This window comes from Agelaius phoeniceus, chromosome 3 (genome assembly GCF_051311805.1).
Source record: "Agelaius phoeniceus isolate bAgePho1 chromosome 3, bAgePho1.hap1, whole genome shotgun sequence".
Taxonomy (NCBI): Eukaryota; Metazoa; Chordata; class Aves; order Passeriformes; family Icteridae; genus Agelaius; species Agelaius phoeniceus.
The window spans coordinates 107,083,071-107,106,115 of NC_135267.1; the positions used below are offsets into that span (position 1 = coordinate 107,083,071).

A 23,045-nucleotide genomic window follows, 5' to 3' on the forward strand; every position below is an offset into this window, starting at 1 on the left:
TAGCTAGGTTGTCTCCCAACTTAGCTCTCAGGTGAAATCACAAGTCTGGGCTGTATGAATATGCTACATCTTCGGGCACTAACGTGATTTCTAATTGGGGAAAAAAAAAAAAAAGAAAAAAAAAAAAAAAAGGTGTCGTTTGTTTCCCAACTCAATTCATTCGCAGGTGAAACCCCAACTCTCCCGTGGCGGGGACCGGGGGGTGATCCCAGCCGCCTTTTTGGGGCGGAGCTCCCTCCCTCACTCCCTCCCTCCCTCACTCCCTTCCTCCCTCAGGGCGGGCACGAGATGGAAGGGGCGGGGTCGAAGGCGGGGCCTCGCACGCTCGGGCGGGGCCGGGGGCGGGGCCGCGCGCGCGCTCCTGCGGGGCGGGGCCGCGCGCGCGCGCGCCGGTGCGAGGAGGGGCCGCGCGCGCGCGCCGCCCCGGGAGCGCCCTCAGGTCAGTGCGGGGTGCGGGGCGGCCCCCGCGGGGACAGCCGAGCTCCCCTCCCCTCCTCCCCCGGGATGTGGCGGCAGATCCCGCTCCCCTCACGGGCTGCGGCGGCCGTGCCGGCGGGGAATGGGCTCCCCGCGCCCCGCGGAGGCGCCGCCGTGAGGGGCGGGGCGGGCCGGGCCGGGGCGGGGCGGCCGCACCTGAGCGCCGGCAGCGCCGCGGAGCGCCGGGCCGTTGGTGAGGGGAGTGGGGTTGCCCGGCTCTGCCGCACAAAGAGCGCCCCGGGCACGGCCTCTGCCTGGCTGGAGTCGCGGTGCGTGTCCGCAGGCGGGTGTCGGTGTCCCCTCGGTGCCCCTTTGTGCGGCAGTCAGCGGGGTGGGTTCGCGGCGGCGCCGGAGGGGAGCCCCCGGAGCGGGCTCGGGAGGAGCCCCGGACCCGGCTGTGCCCAGGCTCCAGCGGGAGGCAGAGCACAAGTTGGGCTTTGGGGCTTTTCTCCTGCTTAAAGTAAAGCTCTTTTGTCAAAGAAGTACTTTAAGCATTAATTCGGCGACCTTCCCGGAGGCACAAATAGGAGTTGCACCCGGTTTGGTATAAATTCCTCCTCCTTTCCCCGCGCTGTTGGCCGAACTTCTGATGTACCTGTCCCTGAAGGGTCCCTATGGCCCACACCTTTACAATTCCCCATTTTCCTGTATGTTTGGAGAAAGGCACCTGTGAACTTGGAGGTTTATCAATTCAATTCTTTGCGGTGTTTCCTGAGTGCTGCAGCATTTTGAAACAGGAGGGAGTGGTGGGTTGTTGTGAGTTGGAGGAAAAGTTTGGATTGAAGTTAAGATACCTACGTGCTCCTGAAGTGTAGTTACCTAATTCCACAGGCTGGCTCATCTGAGAAGTGCTGGTGCAGGTTTTTTGCCTTGTAGTTAGTCCTCAGAGAACTTTGTTTTCAGCATGTGATGTGTGTGTTAAATTTTAATCTGTGCTCTGGGTTTTTTTGATTGTTTTTTTGTGGAGAGATGGTGCTGGGTTATAGGTGTACGGTACTTTATTTTGCATTGCTTAAACTTTTATGCCAGAGTTAGGCTCAAAATAGATTTTATATTAGTGGGAGAGAACTGGTCACCATTTCCTACTGTGTGTGCAGGATGTTGCAGTGTGCAGTACCTGGGGCTTACTTTGCAAATCAAATCTCTTAGGGCCTTCATTGGAACTAAGTTCTGCAGGATTGCCAAAGTTGAATGTCGACTGTAGTACTTTTTTTTTTATTTTTTCCACTTTAAATCCCCCCCGGTAAGTATGCTGCAGCTAACTGCACAATAACCTCCCTTGTGTTTCCCTGCCAGTGATCCTCAGCTCTGCCCCAGAGGAAACACCTTCCAGAAGCAGCATGGGATTCATTTAGCTTGCCCTTTAAGGCTGGGGGGAAAAATGCAAGTTGCAACAATAATTTTTATGTTTTGGCCACTTGCTTTTTACAGCTTGTGAGCAATTTTTTTTTTTCCTAAATTTACCAAACAGTTACAATGAAAGCAACAGTCCTAGGGTAGGCTCAGTTAAAACAGAGGTCTGATGATGGTAGGCCATGTGTTTTGTTGGCAGAAGAAATTTAGATCACCTGTTGCAGAAACTTGTGCAAATAAGTTTTGCAGCAGGATATTCTTTATGCCCATCATTAGCTTTCTCTGATAATTCAAAATGATTCTGCCCTGATACTGTCTCTGGTGACTCCTTGGACTTGGCTGGCTGTTGTTCTGTTTTACAAATGTTCAGGTACCTGAGCTGATGTGGGAGCTGTGCTTTGTGAGGCACTTAGATGAGTGATAAAGCAGCAGTTCCTGTCTCAAAGGGCTGATGGATGAGGCAAAAGAGGGATATAAGAGATGGGAATCTTGGAAGGAAAAGATTACAAGCTTTTTGTGGTGGAAGCTGTCATCAGTTGTGTTTTCTGCCGTTAAGTTGAATTCCAATCCCCTGCCTTGGTTACAAAAGCACTTTTTATGTGTGTGTCAGAAAACTGAGAGGGGAGCTTAAGTAAGACATCACTGCATTCAAACTTGCAAACTCCCCTTTTTTGGGTCTTGGCTCATCTGTTTTCTGATCCTGCTGCCCTCTCTGAGTTTGATACCTCAGCAAGCTGCTGTGGAAACCAGGCCAGTCCAACACATAGAAAGTGTTTTTATTTTAAACCATGGGGAGCTGGTTGGCAGTCTGTGAGTATGGGTGGGGTGAAGACTGGCAACAAACAGATTTGGAAGGTATCTAGAGACATCCCCTTGTCCAGCCCTGTTGCCTGTACCCCAAGATTACCTGATATCCTGAATAAATATTTCACTAGAGGATCATGTAGCACTTCAATACCAGGCTGAATGACCTGTTGATAACGTTGTTCTGTGACAGGATATTTATGTGCCAGGTTTCACACCTTATCACCACCCTAGCTGCACTTTCTCCTCTTTGCATCCAAAGCATTTTAAAGGAGTAATTTTCTTTAAAAACTACATTTTCTGGAATTAGAGCTGTCCTGTCTCTGCTTGGGTGCAAGGGTTTTCTGAGAGTAGGGAAAGAAAGCAGTCCTTCAGGCAGGTGAGATGTTTGCTTGTCTGAGAGCTGTGAGGATTCCTTAGAGCTCTTTGCCTTTACAATTTTACAAGATCAAAGTGATACTACCCCATGTGCACCCAGAAAAAGGAAAGGTTTTCATGATATAAAAATAAAACTAATGGGTATTTGTGTTTATCTTGTACAGTCCCTTAATTATGCTGTTCTGTTTGATTACTTGCTCCTTCCTTAGTTTTTCTCTACTGCAGTTCTGATCTGTCACAGAGTTACTGTGAAGAAGAACATTTAAGATATCCTAACATTGATAGACAAATACATCTTAAGGCACAAAAATATGTTCTGAAACCAGAATTTGAGCAGTGCTTATGTGTTTTTCTTGAAAATTCATGATGGTGCAGTAGCTGCCATTCACTTGTAAAGAGGAGGAGAAACTGATGGAATTACTGAAAAGTAACTGACTGCTAAGGAAGGTAAGTGTGACTGTGCAGCAAAGGAAAATAAATCTGATTTTCTCAGGCAGTGGATAGGAGAAAAATTTGGGAACATCTTTATCTCCCTGTGGATTCAAACAGAGGCTGTGTGTGCTGGAAGAGTCTGGAATCAGTGAAGGGCAAGTAAAAGGATACACAGCTTCTAATGTGTGGCACAGGGAGAGTCATTCAGGACAGTGCAGGGTAATGGATGTCATGCCTGTTCCATTCCTTGAACTGTTTGGATTAGGCTCAGGTTAGCAGCAATCAGTCTCTCATACCTAAAAACTGGGCTTAGAAAACTCACTGCTGGAGTAGTTACTCACTGGTTTTAGTTCTCACTTTTGAGAAGCACGAGCCACTGTGGCTGAGAATGCATTTCTTATCAAAGGCTTGGCTTGCCAGTGCACTGACCTGTTCCTCTTTCACTGTCATGATTTTCCTCTTCTGTAATTTCAAATGCAGTGGGAAGAAGATGCTGTACCAGACCTTTCCTCTTTCACACCTTGAATGCTGCCAGCTGTGATGCTCTGCTGCTGTGAACACACACAGGTTGCTCATCTGCTGTGGGCTTTTAAGCTGCATGTTCCCTAACCTTGCCTAGATGCAAAGCCACAATGTGGTTTTCCATTAGACCCATACATTCCAACACCTGACTAAGCCTTCCAAAGGTCCCCTCTGTTCTCCTTGCCCTTGCTGAAGGCGCTGCTGCTGTGGCAGTCCCAGGGGACTGACTGAAGTGTGCAGGGCAAAGAGCAGGTGTGGCTGTGCACTGTAGCAATCTCCTCTCCCCCCTTCTGTCCCACTGGGAGCTTCAGCACGGTGGTGGTGGGATGTGGGGAATGTAGGTTGCCTGCACATGAAAAATGTAGTCCTTGAGTTATACACCAGGATAATCAACTGTGATGCAGTTCCACTCTGGATACTCATGGAGTAGTTACTTCTGGTGCTGTTGGTTGAGTGAGAGCCTTCCTCTCTGAGGAAGGGCCTGTTTGCATTTGCATTCTTCAGACTTAATGTGCAAAGGAACAAAGACATTTGGGAACTGCTGATGGGAAGGAGCAGGAGCAGGCAGCTTACAGCCTGCCCTTCAGAGAACCCATCTTAATTTAACTATTGAAAATGATGGTTTGTAAGCCAAGTTAAAATCAGTTAAAGGTTTGTCTGCAGAGGTGAGATCTGTCTGGAGGATTGGAAGTCCTGTCTGTAGTCATCTGATCTGACCTCTCCCTTGAAGCAGGCAGCATGTGAGTGCTGCTTGCAGTGGTGGTTTTCCTGAAGTGTGCTAAGATCACTGGCTTCTTTCTCACAGGGCACCGAAGGATCATTAAATGCTAATGACTTTTGATTACTGTTGACCTTAGTCAATTTAGAATTAGTGACCCAGAGATGAAAACCACTGTATCTCATTACCAATTTCCTGAGCTATCTGAGCTTTCCTTTGTCAGTCAGTTTTGGTAAGAGGCACGGTAGAATTAAAGTTGACCTTTGCCTTAGAAAAAGGGTTGAGTGCTTTCAGGTTTGTAATATCATGTTTATCAATAAATAAATGGCAGCCACTAAGAAAGAAGTTAATTTTTGACCCCACAGACTGTCAAGAGCAAAGCTCTACGTGAAGTGAAATGAAATGGACAAGCTTGAGTAGCCACAATGGGGAAAAAATGCATAATTTGTCTCTTTTAAATTAGTAGCAAAACAGTTTTATCTCCTGTAGCCTTGAATTTGAATTATCGTTGAATTATCATTTTGTGATTGCAGGTTTTCTCTTCACAGAGTACATTTGTAATTCTTTGTTTTACTTTGAACTATCAAGAAACAACTTAATGCACATAGAATGCATTGCAAATTTTGCTCTGAGATATTTTCTTTCTGCAGCTCCCAAACTATGATACAGGGGAATATCTCTTAGCAGGTTTGTCAAATCATATATTTTAGATTGTGATGAAGCATTTGACATTATTTTGTACCATATGCCCAGAAGAGAATGTCTGTGGGGTAATTCACTGTAATGGGATCAGGTACATTGTTCACTGCAGGTTGTCTAAGTGTAGCCCTTCCTTGCCACAGTTGTGGTTTGTGTGGACTGCCATTCCTGCAGCAGGCATGCATGGTCTTCAAATCAGAATGACAATACAAGAAAATTTGGAACATTTTTTTTCTCACTCTGATACAGTATTTTGGTCCATCAGTGAAGAAAATCTTTAACTTTAAAGGAAAAAGACCCAGCAGAGCAAAGTGTTTGGGGCATAAATATTAAGTTATTCAACCTCTCACTGAAGATAAATTGCAGGCTTTAAGCAGCTAAGCAAGAAAGGTAACAGGAAAAAATGAGAATAGGAGATGCTGCAGTTGAAGTAGGAACAGGCTCATGGAAAGTGACTTATAATGCATACAAAGAAAGTGCACATTTACTTCCAAGTAAACATAGGAGTAGATATTACTATTGTATGTTTTGTTGTGATTGCTTTGTCTCAAAATGGACATTGCTTAATGACATATTAAAAAGATTTAATTGAAAGGCTGCTTTGGTAGAGAGACTAAAACAAATAGCATGTATCGTGCTAGGAAACTCTGCAGGAGTACAAAGTAGTTCTGAATATTCATTCTTTAGGTTTCTGTTTTATGCAGGTTGGTGTTTACCTTTTGACTAGGCTGCTCAGGACTTCCTGCTTTTGTTTTCTTTGAAGCATTAAGGGCATTTAAGAAGAAAAAGTAAAAGCTATCCTAGTGGATAATGTTATGCAAAGTATTTAAATCCTCATAAACACCAAGCAGTTAAGAATATTTGGTAACAAGTAAGTTGCTAGCATAGCATGAGTTCTATAGAAAAATACTATTTAACTATATTTGACTTTGTTTTGAAGCTTCTAGTCTTGGTTCAAGATGCAATTCTACTCTGATACTTTCACAGCTCTTCACTATTCTGGGATGTAATTGCTATTTTTTTAGCATTTATTTTGGCTACTTTGAGAGTTTTTACAATTTTGCCCATCTTTCTTCCTGCCTTTGGTTGCCTTTTTATTTTTTTTTCCATACAAGACCTGACTAAGACCTCATTGCCAGCTTTTCCATGCAGCTGACAGAAGCAGATGCCACCTTGCTTTCTTCCAGTGCTGCCAATAAGAAACTTAGGAGAGAAGAGATTGGAAGTTTTTGTCCACTGCAATGCATTTTTTTACTTGAGGAAGTGAAGGGTAGAGCTATCTGTGCCCTTTCCAAATTGGTTTTTACAAACAGAAGGGTTGGAATGGTGATTGGGAAGGACTCTTCCAAGTGACTGAATAATTCATAGACAGGTAAACAGAACAAGGCACCACAGCTGTGTGGGTTTGGTTTATTGAGGTTTTCTGTTGGTTTAGTTAGTTTTTTGAACATGTATATTGCATTTTTAAATGAGTGCTTGAAGTTAACTTAAATTCAGTAAAAGCTAGCAGTGGACAGACAGGTAGATTTGTTAAACAGTAACATTGTTTATTTATTTTGGTTCATCAAGATGTGTCCTCTGAAATTTGTTTCCTTGTAGGGGGAAATTCAGGATTTAAATAGTGTTAATACTGCACAGGCATAGTAACTGCCAAAGAAGACATTTGGCAATTTTACAGAAAAAGAAATGTATGCATTTCCTCATTGCTTACTAAGAATTCTTTCTTTTATTCATGATGTGGTTGTAATAAACAATTGGGAATTTTAATGAAAGCTTATTTTTTATAGAATTGTGTAGCTCATGTTGCTACATGAGGATCAGGCCTGTAAATGAGAGATGCACAAAACCTCAGCTTATTAGAAGGAGAAAAAAAGATAGAAACTCTTTGGTATACTTGCTATTGCAGCAGGAGAAACTGATGAAGTATGAGGAAGAATACTCCCAGCAGGTCTGGAAATTAAACTGATTTCCCTATTGGAAGTTCCCTTTAGAAAGGCATAATTATAGTAGTTACATGCTATTAAAAGTTGTACCAAGAGCTGGGCTTTACTGTGACTCCTGTGCCTCACAAGGTATATTATGTTCTTGAGGGATGAATAAGCTGGGATGGCAGGTGTGTTGCACACACTTGGGTTTGAACAGCAAAATTGCTGCTTCAGTTCACAATGTTTAGTCAGGAACTGATTTCCAGGGGCTCATAACCTACTCCTGATATTTTGGAAGGGACATGTAACTTGGTGTGTAGTAGCTCAGACTGGGAATATAGTCTTTTGCTTAATTCTTCTGGCATTTTGAATATCCATTAGGCCAGTGTAAAGATTTAAGCATGGAATTTCCTATACCCTTTAACTTGAAATATTTCTGGTCTGACTACTTTGCTTGTAAAATAAAAATTAATGTGCCTTTGAAGAACTGTATTTCCCTCTTTCTCAGTTGTATATATCAAGTTTAGTTCTGTTAATATATAATTAATGAAGAAAGATGAGACTTGCTGAAGAAGATTAGGAGCACATTGTAATAAGATTTCAGAAATGGATAGATCTGTGGGTCAGAGAAGGTGACCTTCCTTCATCCTCTTGCTGGAGACAGACTGATCTAAACTGGGGATTTTGACTGGTCTTTCTTTTACTGACTGCCAGGGTACTGAGTTCTAAATTTATTAACATATTTGTACAGTAAACCAACAAAACACCATTGTATGAAAGGAAATGGAAGCTGCTGCCAAAACAGAAAGAGTAGGGAGTGAGAATTGTCACAGCATATGCCACAGCACATGCTGCAGTCCAGATAGCCACCATACACAGAGTATCACCATAGAATATCAGAAGGCTCCCCCCATGCAGGGTAAGACCAGAGCACTTCAGCAGGCTGCAGGCAGCTGCCCTTTAGCCCAACCTTTGATACCCCTCGTGTTCAGGCACTGCACCTACACCTGTGTGCCCTCTGTTCCCTTTGGTGATTGCTCAGCACACCCAGGCACTCCGTGGCTCATTGCTGCTGGTTCTGTTCACCTCTTTTCACAGCTTTTCACAGCTGTACCCACTGGGGCTCAGCCCCAGCCCCACTCCCAGTCACCACAAACTCTGTACCTACAGAGAATAGCACAATAATTCTTTGGGGGTTTTTTTTCCCCTCTTTCACATCCATCTAATGAGTTCCTGAGGTGATGAAGTGCAGTGGAAGGTGGTAGTTTTTCATAGGTTTTGTTTTTCATAAGAGGTTTGTAGTTTTTCATAGGAATTGTATGAAAATCTAAATCTATGTAGATTTAGATGTTCTGTTCTGGAATCTGTGCTATTTTCTAGTTAGAGAAGACCAGGTTTTGGTGGGTGGCTTAAGAACAGGCAAAGATGTTTTTTTATTTACTGGACTGGATTTTTTATCCTGTTGTGCAGATACTTCTTGTCTACTGGGGTCTGTGTGACTTCTGAGTTCAGGCAGAACATTCTTCAGCTGCAGCTTCTCTCTCCTTTCCTTTCCCAGAAAGCACCACGTGCTGTGCATGTGTGGTGTGCTCCACAGCTCAAAGGTTGGTGGATTCCTGTGGGTTCACATTTACAATCTGTCTTTCCCACATGGAGTTAACTGGTCAGTCTGTCCCTCACTCTCTTTACCTCCTGTAGCCTCCCAGTGACCTTATCTGGTGTGTGTGTAAAATCTTTGGATTTGTCCTGGTCATTGGTTTGAAGAAATGTGAAGAGACCTTGATTTTTAATATACTTTGGGAGTCTATAAAATGGATTTGTGGAATGACAATCAAATCTCCCAACCCCTGCTGTCTTTTGCTTTCTGCCAACTGTAATGCTGAGAAGCAGATTTTCTGGAGTCTGTGGTTTTCTGTATCTTTAAGGGGTTTTTTAAAGATTTCTTCCTTTTGAAATGTTTGTCCTGTGCAGTGGCAAAAGGTTTATTGTTTTATTTGGAAGGGCTGGAAATTTACATAAGGAGAGGAAAAACAAAACTTACACAAACTCAACAAACTCAAACTCTGTGCTGGGAATACCTGCTGTGTTCCTGTTATAAACTCAGCTGTGAGCAGTTATAAGATCCCATCTGTGGGACGAGTTTCTTCTCCTTTACCCCTTCTTCTCCCTCTCAACAGTTCAATATGGTTTAGGTTTTTAGTTTCCCTTCCTAATCAGTCTATTGCAGATAAAAAAGAAAATATGTGGAGGAGAGAGAAAATGTTGCTAGAAATAATTTCTCTGTAAGTTACATAACCTCCCCTCAATGTATTTAGGAATGTGTCTCTGCCTTTCAGGCATAACCCCCCATCTTCCTTTAAAGCAGCAGTCAGGGAGGTTTTGCACTGAGGTGTTGGATTGTGAAATGCAGCAGCTGAGGCATGGACACGTTTCCCTGTGTGTCCCCTTCCACGGGCAGTGCCTTCAGACAGAGAGGACAGATGTGTCTGGGAATGGCATCGTCCCCATCCCCAGCCACTGCAGCAAAGCCTCCATATGGCTGGGGCGTGCAGTGAGGGCTTGGTGTGCAGCATCTCCCAAGGAATACCAGCACCATCTCAGGTTAGAGACATCCTGAGTGTGTGTTTGTTACACAGCCACAGCTGTGATTCCAGCAGCTGGGATGGAGACTGAATAAACAGCCTGAGTAATATTTCTGTTTGAGTCAGGGGCTTCAACAAGATTTCTTCACCAGCCTTTTATCACTTTAATTTCCCTGCTGTACCCTTGTCCAGCAAAACTAATTAAGGCAAAATGTGGCTAAATTAGCTTTGAAAGCAGAGGGGTTTTTTTCCTTTAAAACTGAAAGTAGTTATGAAATAATATTTTAATTATCTACTCCCCAGTATTTTAAGGTGTGATATGTTGACACCTCATACCAAGTATTTTTTATTTCCCTGCTTTTGTTTTTAAGTGGCTATGCTTACTTGGTGGTTTTTCTATACACTTGACCTGCTATTAAAGAAATCTGATCAAAATTTAAGTTCTGAGTAAACTAATTGCTATAAAATAGACTTATTCCCTATTTAAATGGTTTGGTTGGCATAGCTTATGTCCTGTTTATTTGTGAATAAAAGTGGACTGTTTGCATCTCAAGGAGTGATTTTTGCCCGAGACTCTCTAAACCATTCAGACCCTTTCATTTAATGCTTTGAAACATTGATTAAATATATTCACTCTGGTTTGCTTTAATCTGATTACACATCTAGAAGTTTTCTTCTGATGTGGTGCATCCATGTCTGGTGTAAGCTGGCTTAATTAGCACTGCTTAGTGATTTGGGACCCCTGTCAAAGGCTGTTCTGTTATCTGGAAACAGAAGGAGTTAAAGCTGAAGCTGTGACCTCATCCCTGTTCATGTTACACTGGAGCAGAAGCCGCTGAAAGGGATCCTTTGGCTGCATCGCTGTCCGTGCTGCTGCTCGATTGCTTTAATTCGGTTCTGGTATCGCTCGCGCACTCCCTGAACAGCTCTTACAGGAGGGATTTGTGGGGATGCTACAGGCAAAGGAAGCTGTGCTAATACCGAATGCCGTGGAAATAGACTCAGATAGATCTTTCTACCTGATTTCAACTTCTTACTGCTTCGCCTGTGAAAATCGAAGGGGCGCCGAGGAGAGCTCACACACACGCTCGGAGCAGAGAAACGCTCCCGCCCTCCCGGCCAGCCGCGTGTGCCATTGATTCCATGCCATCCTCGCCGGCGGCTGCGGGGGAGCTGCGGGAGCGCTGCTGTGGCTTTACCGTGGGAGCGGCGCAGGCTACAATAGGTGTCACTGTGTGCGAGCCCAATCGCGCTCGGTGCCTGCAGCCATTGGCTCCGGCCGCACGGCTGCCTGTGCCGCTCCGCTCCCAGCCCTGCCCGCACAACTTGGGCTCGCCGGCAGCCTGGCGCTGCCACCGTGCGCTCCTCCTGCCCTCTGCCCCGGCGGTAGCGCTGCCAGCCGGTTCCTGATCGGGAAAGCTGGAAGGAATGATGGGGATGTACTTAACGGTTCAAGTACTGGATCAAACTTAAATTCAGTTTCTTACTCTGGGTGCTGGAAAGGTCACCTTGTCTTGCTGAGTCTCAGCTCTGCTGCTTTCGGTGTTACAGCTTCCACATAGATTCCTAAATGTTCCTGGCTAGTTAGGCTGTCAGTCTTTACTCACGGGTATACTGATGGTAGATGAGAAAGGAAAGAACATGAAATGTCTCACCTTCTTCTTGATGCTTCCAGAGACGGTCAAGAACAGGTCTAAGAAGAGCTCTAAGAAAGGAAATAGCAGCAGCAGTAGCAACAGCAAATTGCCTCCAGTTTGCTATGAAATCATTACCTTGAAGACCAAAAAGAAGAAGAAGATGGCTGCTGATATTTTTCCCCGAAAGAAACCAGCTAATACTAATACAACTGCTGTCCAGCAGTACCATCAGCAAAATCTCAATAACAACAACACTATTCCTGCACCTAATTGGCAAGGACTTTATCCAACCATCAGAGAGAGGTAAGTTCAGGGCAGCTTTTTTTGGTGTTTGAATGGAGAGGTGAAAAGTAGCAAAATGTCCAGAGTGCATTTATTTGCTGAAGAAAACATGGTTATATTTTATTTGTTTGGGCATTTTTTTCTCCCTGTATGTGTGTGGGAAATAAGAATTTTGGTAATGGAGAAATATTTTAGTATCTCTTTTCCAGTCAGTGCATCTGTTTGAGTTAATAAAAATGTTGCTGAAAGCTGCACCATACCCATAAAGATTTCCTTTTAGACCTCAGTGGGGATTTTCAGTGATAAATGCTCTGGACTTTGATTTCCACTTCTTGGAAAGTTCTCAGAAGTTTGGGGGTTTGTTTTATTGCACCCACACACACCAGAAACACTTGTAGTATTTTCTCTGATATATTTGTGCAATGATGTGTAAAGCAGCTGAAAGCAAAGTGTGACCTGCTTCTCTTTGCTAATGAGCAGCTTGAAGTTGTTGAAAAATCATATTTATTGGGTCTGGGACACGCAGAGAAGTTCCTGGGTGGCACAAATTAACATGTTACCTCTGTTTGTAGAAATGCAGTGATGTTCAACAATGACTTGATGGCAGATGTTCATTTTGTGGTCGGGCCACCAGGTGGGACCCAGCGGCTGCCAGGACACAAAGTAAGCAACAGCTGCATGATCTGCTGGGGTGGGGACAGCCAGGGAGAGCTCCCACAGTTACAGCAGGACAGAGTGTGGGAGGCTCAGCTCTTCTGGGACAGGCAGCAGTCTGTGTTGGGAAAGGCCACATGCAGTGGGATAATTTCTCCCTGGCTTTTCTTCTTAATGTGTTTTAAAGAGCACATTTGTTGGGCTAAGGCAGTAAAGTTAGGAATACTGCTTAGTGCTGTTGATTAATACTGCTCTTGAGATTTCCTAGAAATAGTTAACTTCTGTGGTGGAGGTGAGCGTTTTCCAGTAGCTAATGCATCTATGCCCAGGAGAGTAAAATACGAGGAAAACGTGTAACTTGTTCTTAACTTGGACTTCATTTCTTACTGAAGTGTGTCTGTAGAGCCTGTCAGTGCAGCCCAGTTTGCTCAGAGTGGCTCTCCCACATTGTTTGTGTTGGCAGTGTTTTCAGTTCAAAGCATGAAATAAGATTTCCCTTTCTCAACAGTATGTCCTGGCTGTTGGGAGCTCTGTATTCCATGCAATGTTTTACGGAGAGCTCGCCGAGGACAAAGATGAAATCCGTATACCAGATGTTGAGCCTGCTGCTTTTCTTGCAATGCTGAAGTAAGCATCATTCATCTGCTGGATATGTGTTCCTGTCTGATGTATACATGCCCTGCCAATGTCATAGTTGAAGTTTGCATATAAACAGAAAGAAAGCAGTTGCTTGAAATATTCCTCTTTTTGTGTTTTAAACTTTCACCTAATTTTGCTCTTCCCCTGTACTTCCAGGCACACACATATTAGACTAATGTAGGCAGTTGTAAATAATGACTTTGACAGGGGATCTTTGGGCACATTGTGTACTGTAATGCCTATTGATCTGATTTGTCACTATATGTTACACAAAGGAATGGAGTTACTAAAAAGGTTTGTCAGCTGTAACAAAAAACCCCAAACCAACTGTTCTACTTTGCAAGCATAGAGAAAAGTTAAAAATGCATGCACAAAGTCCCCTCAGCACAGTGAATTGCTGGGTTTGTAGATTGACATCGTTTCAGCTCTTTTATAAACCTGCAGTACGCAGGTCTTGGCTTAGAAAAATGACCCTAAGTTATTCAGCATAGCCTCTGAAAAATAAATTTCTCCTTATGTATCATATTGATGTGTTTGGAAAGTGATAAAAAGGCTGTTTACATGAATAGGGGGTTTTATCTAACAAGGAAAACGAGTCAGTTTACATGATCATTATTTTTCTTCTTGCAAACTGCGTAAGAAATGCTCTCTTTTCCTAAATGGGCATGATGAAGCAGCTTCCCTGCTGAATTGTCCTTGAATGTATCTATAAACTCTGATTATTGAGGAGAAATGCCCTATCACAGAAATGCTATGGCTTTGAGCTTTTGGTTTTTTTCCTTCAGCTTAAATAAATGCTGTTGCTTTCCTATACAAAAAGTACATCAGTATCTGATAGTGATCCCTTTAATATGCTGTAAGTTTTCTTGCACATAATGATATAATCACTAGCTAGCAATTTATTGTGTTTCATAGATTGTTTTGATTAACTTGTGATTACAGAAAAGTTCCTTTTTCATTTTTAACATTTCACTGGCATCATAGATGAACATTCAAAGTTGCATATAGAGTTCTTATAGGTTATCATCAACATCAGGAATATTCTGTGCAAATAATACTAACTGCCAGAAGAGCTCCACAGATATTCTGTAGACCTGGAATATAAAGTTAGGATGTGACATTATGTAGGTAGGTGTGTCATGGATCTTTGGTTTGGGCCTTTTTGATTTTGTGGCAGAGCTCAGACTTACACTTTACTTTCATGTTAAATTTTACAAATCACAAATACAAGATACTTGGGTTCTTGCAGCCCCCCTTTCTTTTTGAACAGCAAATCTATTTCACTGTGGCTAAACATGATGTGCTGTGTAAAAACTGAATGCTTTCTGAATTTTTCATTTAGAAATGTGTGCAGAAAGAAAGCCTAGGAAAGAGAGTAGCAACACTGACATCTAGGTCTTGGCATATTATTTAGCCCATGGCAATTTAGGAAACTATCTAGGAGAGCATGGCCAGAACCATGGGATTCTTCACCTTCTCAGCTTTTATTGAAAAAACCCTAAAGACCAGAAAAAGCCTGTGGTTTGTGTGGCTGTTGGGGTAACCTTGGCAGTGCTGTCTTCCCTGATGCAGCGTGTCTGAGGCTGCAGAGTGCCCCAGTCAGTGTCTGCAGCACTGGGATGGTGCAGGGAAGGCACAGGGATGCTGCTCAGCACTGCAGTGTCCCCTAATCACAGCATCCACTGCATGTGGAGCTTAGGGGGAGCCACTGTCCCCTTCACTCCTCTCACTCTGGGAAACCATCCCTGGGAGTGTTTCCTGCAACTGCTGTGAGCCATGGATGGCAAGGCTGTGTTGCTACAGAGGGAAAGACTTTAGCTATGCCAAAGCAGCCTCTCCTTCACAGGCTTCTTTCTGCATCATAAACTTCGTCAGAAAATATATTTAGCTTGGATTTTTTGGTTTTGACATCTTGCTCAAGAAGTTTGGGGATTTTTTTCCCCTGGGCCAATGAATTCTGATGACATAAATATTTTTTCTGTTTTGTTACATTCTGACAACACACAAGGTATTGCCAGATGTAATATAGGAAATACCACGATGGGTACACATTAGTTGTTCTCCCAGTAAAACTGCTTTAACTGTTCTCTCCAGTTTTAAAAACAGGGTTAAACTCATAGTCTAGCTGCCAAACTGAATTGGTGCATTAATGAATTATATCTTATCTCAGTCCTGACTGTTCAAGTTAGAACTGTGATCTCATCTCATCCCAGGCTGAATGTGTTACTAAACCACCAAATCCCATGGTCTGGCAGAATCCTGTGTTTGAGAACAGGGTGAAACTGGAATATCAGTAATTGCAAACCAGAGCTGAGGTGCATTGGCAGAGTCAGAGGTGTGGAGTATTGCTGACAGTCGATCTGTGCTGTGTCTGCTGTACATCACTGATATTAGTTCTTTATTTTCAATATTTCAATATTAAAATAGCAACTTTTGAACTATTTTGATTTAAAACAGATGTCATCATTCTCTGTTGCACTAGCAGGCAAAGAGAAGTAATAGAAGGGAGGAAAGAGTAGGAGAGCAATCAGGAGAATCATAAAAACAAATTAATTGAAAATGGAATTTTTGTTGGGCGGTGAAGGAGCTAAGCCTGTAACCATTGATATACAGATGGGTTCTTTGGTTTCACAAATAAGCTGAAACCAAGCAGTAAACACTAAAAATAAGCTTGGTTCTAGGTAAGTTTTCTTTTTCCTCTGTAACCTCTTAGATTTTATATTGCTGGAGCAGCATCTCCTCTGTGCGTGTTTTCCAAGTGCGGCATGGAGGATACTATCTTACAGCTGCAAAAATACAAATAGTTATTTACAACTATAATCAGATCAGTGTAGGTACTAATTCCTCTTTATAGGCACATCTGTTCTGCAGAAAACTCATTGTGTAGGGAAACCTGCTAACTAGAAAATTTTAATTGGTACAGGGTTGCATACAACTTTAGCTTTTCTGGAGGAAGACACTTTTATCAGCCATAACCATCAAGACTTGCTTATCCCTGTGAAGAGTGAAATTGCATTTGGCATGGTTTTAGCACATTGCATTCACCAGCTGCAAATGGAGCCCTGAAGCATGAGATATTGAAAAGAACAAACTGTACAATGCTTCATTTCTCTGAGCAATGAATCCCAGCAGTTTAGTCACATAAATAGAATTTCACCTTCATCTCTTCCACCACAGTGCCATAGCAATAAAGCTTTTTTCATCCTTATGCAGTGAGACTGAGTGAAAATGCTGTCCTAGTTGAGTTAGGATGTTGTGAGCATTAAAAACCTGAAAATCTTCCATTTCTGATACGTTTCATAACCCTTTGAAAAAACCAACCAAAACCACAAGCCCAAAAAAAAAAAAAAAGCCACCTCTGAAAATAACCCAATCCAGTAGTTACAGAAATGATAATACCTGATATACTTGAATAGCCCTTCTCTTCTTAGATTACCTAGTTACTCTTTACAAACTTGTTACCGTTCCTGTGTTTGTTCATGCACCTCAGTAAACCATGGTTCACCATCAGGGGACATGCAGCCCAAGGACTCTTGGTAACACATGTTCCAGGCTCTTGTGTTAGCTGAGGGAGGCAGCCCTGCAGGGGCCACAGTTTTTAAACAATTGTCTCATAGCATGCACTCCAAAGGGAAAGTTGGATTCACCTTAGATTTTATTTGTTTGGGCATTTTTTCTTTTATGTAAAGACCATTCTTCTATGGTCTTTACATAAGTGCTGAATTTTTTTTGTACTTTCTTTCTGGGTTTAATCAATACCCCCCAAAGCACTGCTCGATTTTAATTGGAGCTATTTAACTATTCTTTGTTTATGATTTTGTATGAGTTTGTTGACAAACTGGTGTCGCATTAAGCAGCAGCATTACACCTGTGTGCTTTATTCCAGGTACATCTATTGTGACGACATTGATTTGGCAGCAGACACTGTCCTGGCCACTCTTTATGCTGCCAAGAAGTACATTGTCCCTCACCTGGCCCGTGCCTGCGTTAACTTTCTCGAGACAAGCCTGAGTGCAAAGAATGCCTGCGTGCTGCTCTCCCAGAGCTGCTTATTCGAGGAACCTGACCTGACCCAGCGCTGCTGGGAAGTGATTGATGCCCAAGCTGAGCTGGCTTTGAAGTCTGAGGGCTTCTGTGACATTGATTTTCAGACCCTTGAAAGCATTCTCCGAAGGGAGACTCTGAATGCCAAAGAAATCGTTGTTTTCGAGGCAGCTCTGAACTGGGCCGAGGTGGAGTGCCAGCGCCAGGAGCTGACGGCCACCATCGAGAACAAGCGCAAGGTGCTGGGCAAGGCTCTCTACCTGATCCGCATCCCCACCATGGCCCTGGACGACTTCGCCAACGGCGCCGCCCAGTCCGGGATCCTGACCCTCAACGAAACCAACGACATCTTCCTGTGGTACACGGCCGCCAAGAAGCCGGAGCTGCAGTTTGTCAGCAAGCCCCGCAAAGGCCTCGTCCCGCAGCGCTGCCACCGCTTCCAGTCCTGCGCTTACCGCAGCAACCAGTGGCGCTACCGGGGCCGCTGTGACAGCATCCAGTTCGCTGTCGACAAGAGAGTGTTCATCGCTGGCTTTGGGCTCTATGGCTCCAGCTGTGGGTCGGCAGAGTACAGCGCTAAGATTGAACTGAAGCGACAAGGAGTGATCCTGGGCCAGAACTTGAGTAAATACTTCTCGGATGGTTCTAGTAACACTTTTCCCGTGTGGTTTGAGTACCCAGTGCAGATTGAGCCTGACACCTTTTACACAGCGAGCGTGATTCTGGATGGTAATGAACTCAGCTATTTTGGACAGGAAGGAATGACAGAAGTTCAGTGTGGGAAGGTGACTGTTCAGTTTCAGTGCTCCTCGGACAGTACGAATGGCACAGGGGTACAGGGAGGACAAATTCCCGAACTCATATTTTATGCTTGAATGGGAGTGTGTGGATACAAAGCGTTTTGCTATGAAGAGCCTGTCTGGGTCAGGCCTACTGATTCTTAGCTTTTTATCTGCAGATATGTGATCAGTACAGGGAATATGTAACTAAATGCTGTGGGCAAGTTCCTGGCTTGCTGTACTTGTAGCATCATTGGTGATTAAGTGTAATATTTAAACTGGAAGCTCTTAGAAACAAGCAAGTTTTAAAGGCTTTGTAAGGGGGGTGCCTGTTTGCTGGTGATGCTGACCCTTTCCTTGCTGATACCAGTGAATCACCAGAGGATGTCCCCCTCTCGTATCTCAACACTGTCTTCATTGATCCATTTTTTTCTTTCTCCATTTTCTGCTTTCTGCTTGTGTTGGGGAGGTAGGGATAGAAAACAAAGAGTCTTGTTTTATAGCTCTCTCTGCTGTCTGCTCTGCAGACTTTAGAGATTCCAGTGAACCAAGCTGCTTTTGACCATGGGGGCTGGAAGAAGTCCTTCAGTTATAAGCAGAAAAAGCACAAGTTTAAACCTTCATCCTGTGAGATTCTCCTGTAGCCAACTGTTTGGGATGGCTCCAGGGGAAGATGGGAAGAAGGCAGCATCTTTCAGGAAGCTCCACGGCATACCAGCCATATCCCCAGTGCATGGACATGCTCACAGTGAGGAAGGGATGTGGGCCTGGCAAGTTACCCTTGGAGTTCATTTTCTAGGAATCCCACCTTGAAGGCATGGAAGTACTTGCATGTGTTCAAATTGTGTGTGCAGCTCTTGAAACTCTGCTCCCATGACCCAGGTTTTGCTACACTGGAGTTGATATGCTCTTTAAATGGCATTTCTTTGAACCCTTGCTAAATAAATGGGAATTTATATCAATCATCTGATGCAGGATAATTTTTTGTTTGTTTTGGGTGGGTTTTTTCTTCTTCCTAAACATGGTAGAGGCAGATTTTAGAGGAACAAAAGAATGTATCAATCTTGACTTGGATTTTTTTTCTGTAATATGAGATTTTTTTTATTATTTTTTTATTACCAGTTGAAATTTAGACAAAGACAGAAGATTCCCACCTGTGGTCATGTTACACTTAGTGTATACCATCCGATAGCAGTGAGGGGGAGGAAGTCTCCCCTGATGGGTTATTGTTGGAGCTCTTGCAATTGCTTATGGCTACACATCAGTCAGAGGATTATGTGGTCTGGAACCTTTTCTCTGGCTGAGTTTTTCCCCCCAGGAAGTTAGATGTCCATATCATTTTTGGTGATGTAACAGGAAGTTACATGTCTGTATCATTTTTGCAAAAGTATGAGGGATACTCCTTGGATCAGGGGAGGAAACCAATATAAATAAGAACTACAGGTACTATTGAAACATGAGAAAATCCTTCATCACTGCACTGGGACAGGTGTTCCTCTGCCCTGCTGCACTGCCCATTGTAAAGCATCTTACTTCACCTCCAAACTGGGTTCTGTTTGTTGTGTACCTTTGAACAAAATGAGAGGACCAAATGATTCTTTAGACCTGCTGAAGATTAATGTTACAGTATAGCCACACATCAATGTAGCATAACCCTAAATTCACTTGTCAGTTCTGTAATAAAAATGTTTTTCTCATCTTATTTTACCAGTTTAATGCTGTTACTCTAAGTGCTGCTTGATGGTTGGAATTCTGGCCCTCAGCCATTGGAAAGTGCCAAAATACATCTTGGCAGTGTCCAAAATACCATCTGAAGTAAGGAGAAGTTGAGTGTAGTCAAAGCCCAGATCTTTCTAGGTAATAAAAGGAGAGCCAGGTAAAAATGTACTCCACAGGATTTATGCCTTTCATCCATCTTAGCATTTAATGTTTTGTATACATACATACATGTGTGTGTAAGCAGCGCTCTTTCTGAAATGTAAATACCCTCAAAATACAAAAATGTTTTGTTTTTTTGTAACAGATGTACATAATCCAGACTGTTTGTGAAATCTAAACAGAATGCTCCGTGGAAAACTCCCAGGGAGAGATTTATAAAAACCTCCAGTTACTTATATTTAGATCTACTGCTGAAAATAGACAAGAGTATAAATGGTATGGAGTGGAGAAAGAGTTGCTGAAGAGATCATAGAAAGGAATCTGAGATTGTGATGAGGTAACGGTCATCTACTTTTAGACAACATCTGAGCAGCAGTTCCATTTATTTAGGTACATTTCAAAGCAGAGAAAGATGCTAATCAGCTGATTAAATTTTTGTACAGCAAGTGGCTGATGCAGATGTAATTACTCTGAGTGATAAGCAGATTGACAGGTTCTGGCAGGGAGCTGCATTTTGATTTGGTTGGTAAAAAAGCATGTACCACAGCTGGTGGGACAAGTCAGAAAGTACTGCATTGCTTTAACTAGCCCTGGGTTCTCACTTGGAATTTTTTATTTGTTTTGACTCACCTGCACATAAAGGTGACTTATCTGCTGCGTTCACTGGCTGGAAGAGAAGTTCAGAGATCAGAACACTCTGTAGCTGTAATGTGTAGAAAATGAGCTGTTATTTAATTATTGTTCTTATTTGATTCTTTTATGAAGTCTTTTTGATGAGGTAGGATGAAAGCAACCTCTAGCTTAATTCCTCTGAGTCCATTCTGGGTTTTGGGAGCTGGTGCAGGGAAAGGTTTCAAGTGTGGGTGATCAGACAAAGGCACCCAAAACACCTTTTGATGCTCACAGCATAACTTGCTTCTGAGCACTTAGTGATGCTAACAAGTACTGGGATGTAAGAAGGTGGCCAGTGCCACTCACCATGGGACATCAGGGCACTTCAGTGGGTGTCTGAATGTGGATTTGGTTGGTTTAGCAGAACCACCCGAGCTTGAGTACATTGATTGACATCTTGCAAGCATCAGCCATGTCAGCCTGGAGTGCAAACGTGATGTCTATAGAGATCACCTCACAGATTCTGTCTAAACTGTTCCTGGCTGTCTCTGCTACTTGTATCTTTGATTTGCTGGTGAGAGGAATCTGTGATAAGAGAGTATAATGTAATATACTTTCTGCATATCTAAAATAGTATTGAAGTAAACACTTTAATTTCTACACACTTATTGCACTGAACTGTTTTGGGTTTTGGTTTTTTGTTGTGATAAACTCGGCTCACTTCAGGTCCCAGCACCCATTTGTGCTGAAGCAGTGTTTGACCTTAGCAGGCTTACAGCATTATTTATAAAGGTCAGATATATATAAATATATAAAGTACCTCATGTTGAATGTTATTGTACTGTATCTTTAATGTCACAGTGCAGATCTTGTTGGACTCATGAATGTGTATAATCACGTTAAACATAAAAATAAAATTGATTCTTAAATGGTTGTTTCCTGCAGTATCTTTGAAGCATGAGCTGTGAAAGTCCTTACTTAGTTATCTCTTCTAACAGTTCTATTGTTGTTCATTTGTGCAGGGATATTTGTTGAGCTTATGCATTCAGAGATCTTTTGATCCCCATAGAAGCAAAAGTCTAAGGGAAATCAAAGAAGAACAATGAAAATGTTAATCAGTTGCATTGTAAAAAGGTTGATGATTAAGCTAATGAGCTAGAGTGAATGAATTCATTTATGTACTTTATGAAAGACCTTGTCTACTGGCATTAATATTTTCATGTTCTATTAATATTGTTAAGCATGTGGAGATGAAGGGGGAGGGTCTTTTGTTTATTCTAAAAGACAGTTGGCACAGGAAAGGCCATGCTTTTCAGTCTCTGATGTATCAGAAAGGACAGTGTTAGTGCCAAGAGGCTGTTCTCTACTGAAAAGTTAATTATATAATATTATTCAGAATTCTGAGTATTAACAATTTTCTTCCAGGAGATTTGAGCCTTCATTTTAAGATTTGAGACTTCACTGACTTTAAAGGTCACTTCTTTAAAGGCTCACTGCTGTGATGTCCATCTCCAAGACCTTCCATATATTACTGGCTGATGATAAAAAATACAGTCTGATAGAGAGATACAGAAATTTGAGGAAATCTACCCCAGAAAAAAATCAATACCTCCAGAGTTCATCCAAAATTCTAATTGAAACATGTTTACAGGCATTAAATTTGCCACTTTGGGTAAGTTGCCTGTCTAGAATCTTACTTCAGTACTTGGTACCACACTGCTCCATTCTGGATCCAAGTTCTCTTAGGTGCCCAGCACTTCTCATTTGGAGCTGGCTTCGAGCAGGAACTGCCCTGTGCTTTGCACTGTACTAATGTGAAAGCTCTCAAATCTGTGGCAGATTTCAGTGTGACCACACACTGCAAGGACCACACTGGCAGCAGCAGCCTGGCTTGGTGTAGCAGAGGAGATTGGTGCTGCTGGCAGCCTCAGATGCTTTGGCAAACAGGTCAGAACCAAGTGGACAGGATGAATGGAGCATGGCCCATCTCATCCAAAGGGACTTTCTCCTTTGCTTCTGACTGAAATATGATGGGAGTGATAGGACACTTTGGTTTTAGGGAGAGCAGTGTCAGTATTGCACCCTTTTTGGTGAGGCAGAGAATCACGTGTGTATGGTGCCAGCAAAATAAAGAAGTGTGAAGTGGAAGGAAAGAGTGCTAAGATGTTTATGTATTATGTGTTTAAAAAAAGACTGGACATGGCACTTGGTGCTATAGTTGAGGTGTTAGGGTATAGGTTGGACTCGATGGTCTTTAGAGGTCTCTTCCAACCTCATCATTCTGTGATAATGTTTCTGCCTTGGGAGGAATTGGACCCCAAGCAGTGCACTCACTTGTTTGTCTTGTAGGTCATACCCTGCTTGCTGGAGAAGGCTCCCTCCTCCCACAGAGTTGGAATCTGCTGAGGAGCACGTGGCTGCTGCTTCTCATGAGGACAAGATCCTGTCTGAAACAGGCTCTCAATAGTCAGTTCTCAAGTGGAGGAGCCTAGTGGTTCCTAGCCTAGCAAGAGGGGCTATCCCACAGCCCAGGGCAAGCTTAAGGAAGCTCAGAGAGTCTTTGGGACCTCCCAGGCCCAGCACTTGGGGGAAGGTAAGATCCTGGCCCAGGGTAGGACACGATGGGCAGT

The 23,045-nt window shown here is 43.1% G+C and overlaps 1 protein-coding gene across 3 annotated transcripts; it reads left to right on the forward strand.

Moving 5' to 3' along the window:
• The first annotated feature begins 341 nt into the window (after positions 1 to 341).
• Positions 342 to 21,344, forward strand: BTBD3 (BTB domain containing 3). 3 transcript variants are annotated; one of them, XM_054630110.2, is made up of 5 exons: positions 342 to 439; positions 11,566 to 11,830; positions 12,382 to 12,472; positions 12,972 to 13,090; positions 16,989 to 21,344. In XM_054630110.2, exons 2-5 carry the CDS (start codon positions 11,688 to 11,690, stop codon positions 18,019 to 18,021), a joined length of 1,386 nt encoding a protein of 461 aa, XP_054486085.2. In that variant the 5' UTR covers positions 342 to 439; positions 11,566 to 11,687; the 3' UTR covers positions 18,022 to 21,344. The 3 variants fall into 3 exon arrangements, with proteins under 3 accessions (XP_054486085.2, XP_077032222.1, XP_054486084.2); XM_077176107.1 differs by lacking the exon at positions 342 to 439 and adding an exon at positions 615 to 746; XM_054630109.2 differs by lacking the exon at positions 342 to 439 and having other exon boundaries at positions 10,636 to 11,830.
• The last annotated feature ends 1,701 nt before the right edge of the window (positions 21,345 to 23,045 follow it).

What these genes read in the sequence shown, in the direction of transcription:
- BTBD3 (XM_054630109.2), top strand. Translation starts at nt 11,508, where the DNA reads ATGGTAGATGAGAAAGGAAAGAACATGAAATGTCTCACCTTCTTCTTG. An exon ending in AGCGGCTGCCAGGACACAAA is followed by an intron (nt 12,473 to 12,971) that starts GTAAGCAACAGC and finishes CTTTCTCAACAG; the next exon opens with TATGTCCTGGCTGTTGGGAG. An exon ending in GCTTTTCTTGCAATGCTGAA is followed by an intron (nt 13,091 to 16,988) that starts GTAAGCATCATT and finishes GCTTTATTCCAG; the next exon opens with GTACATCTATTGTGACGACA.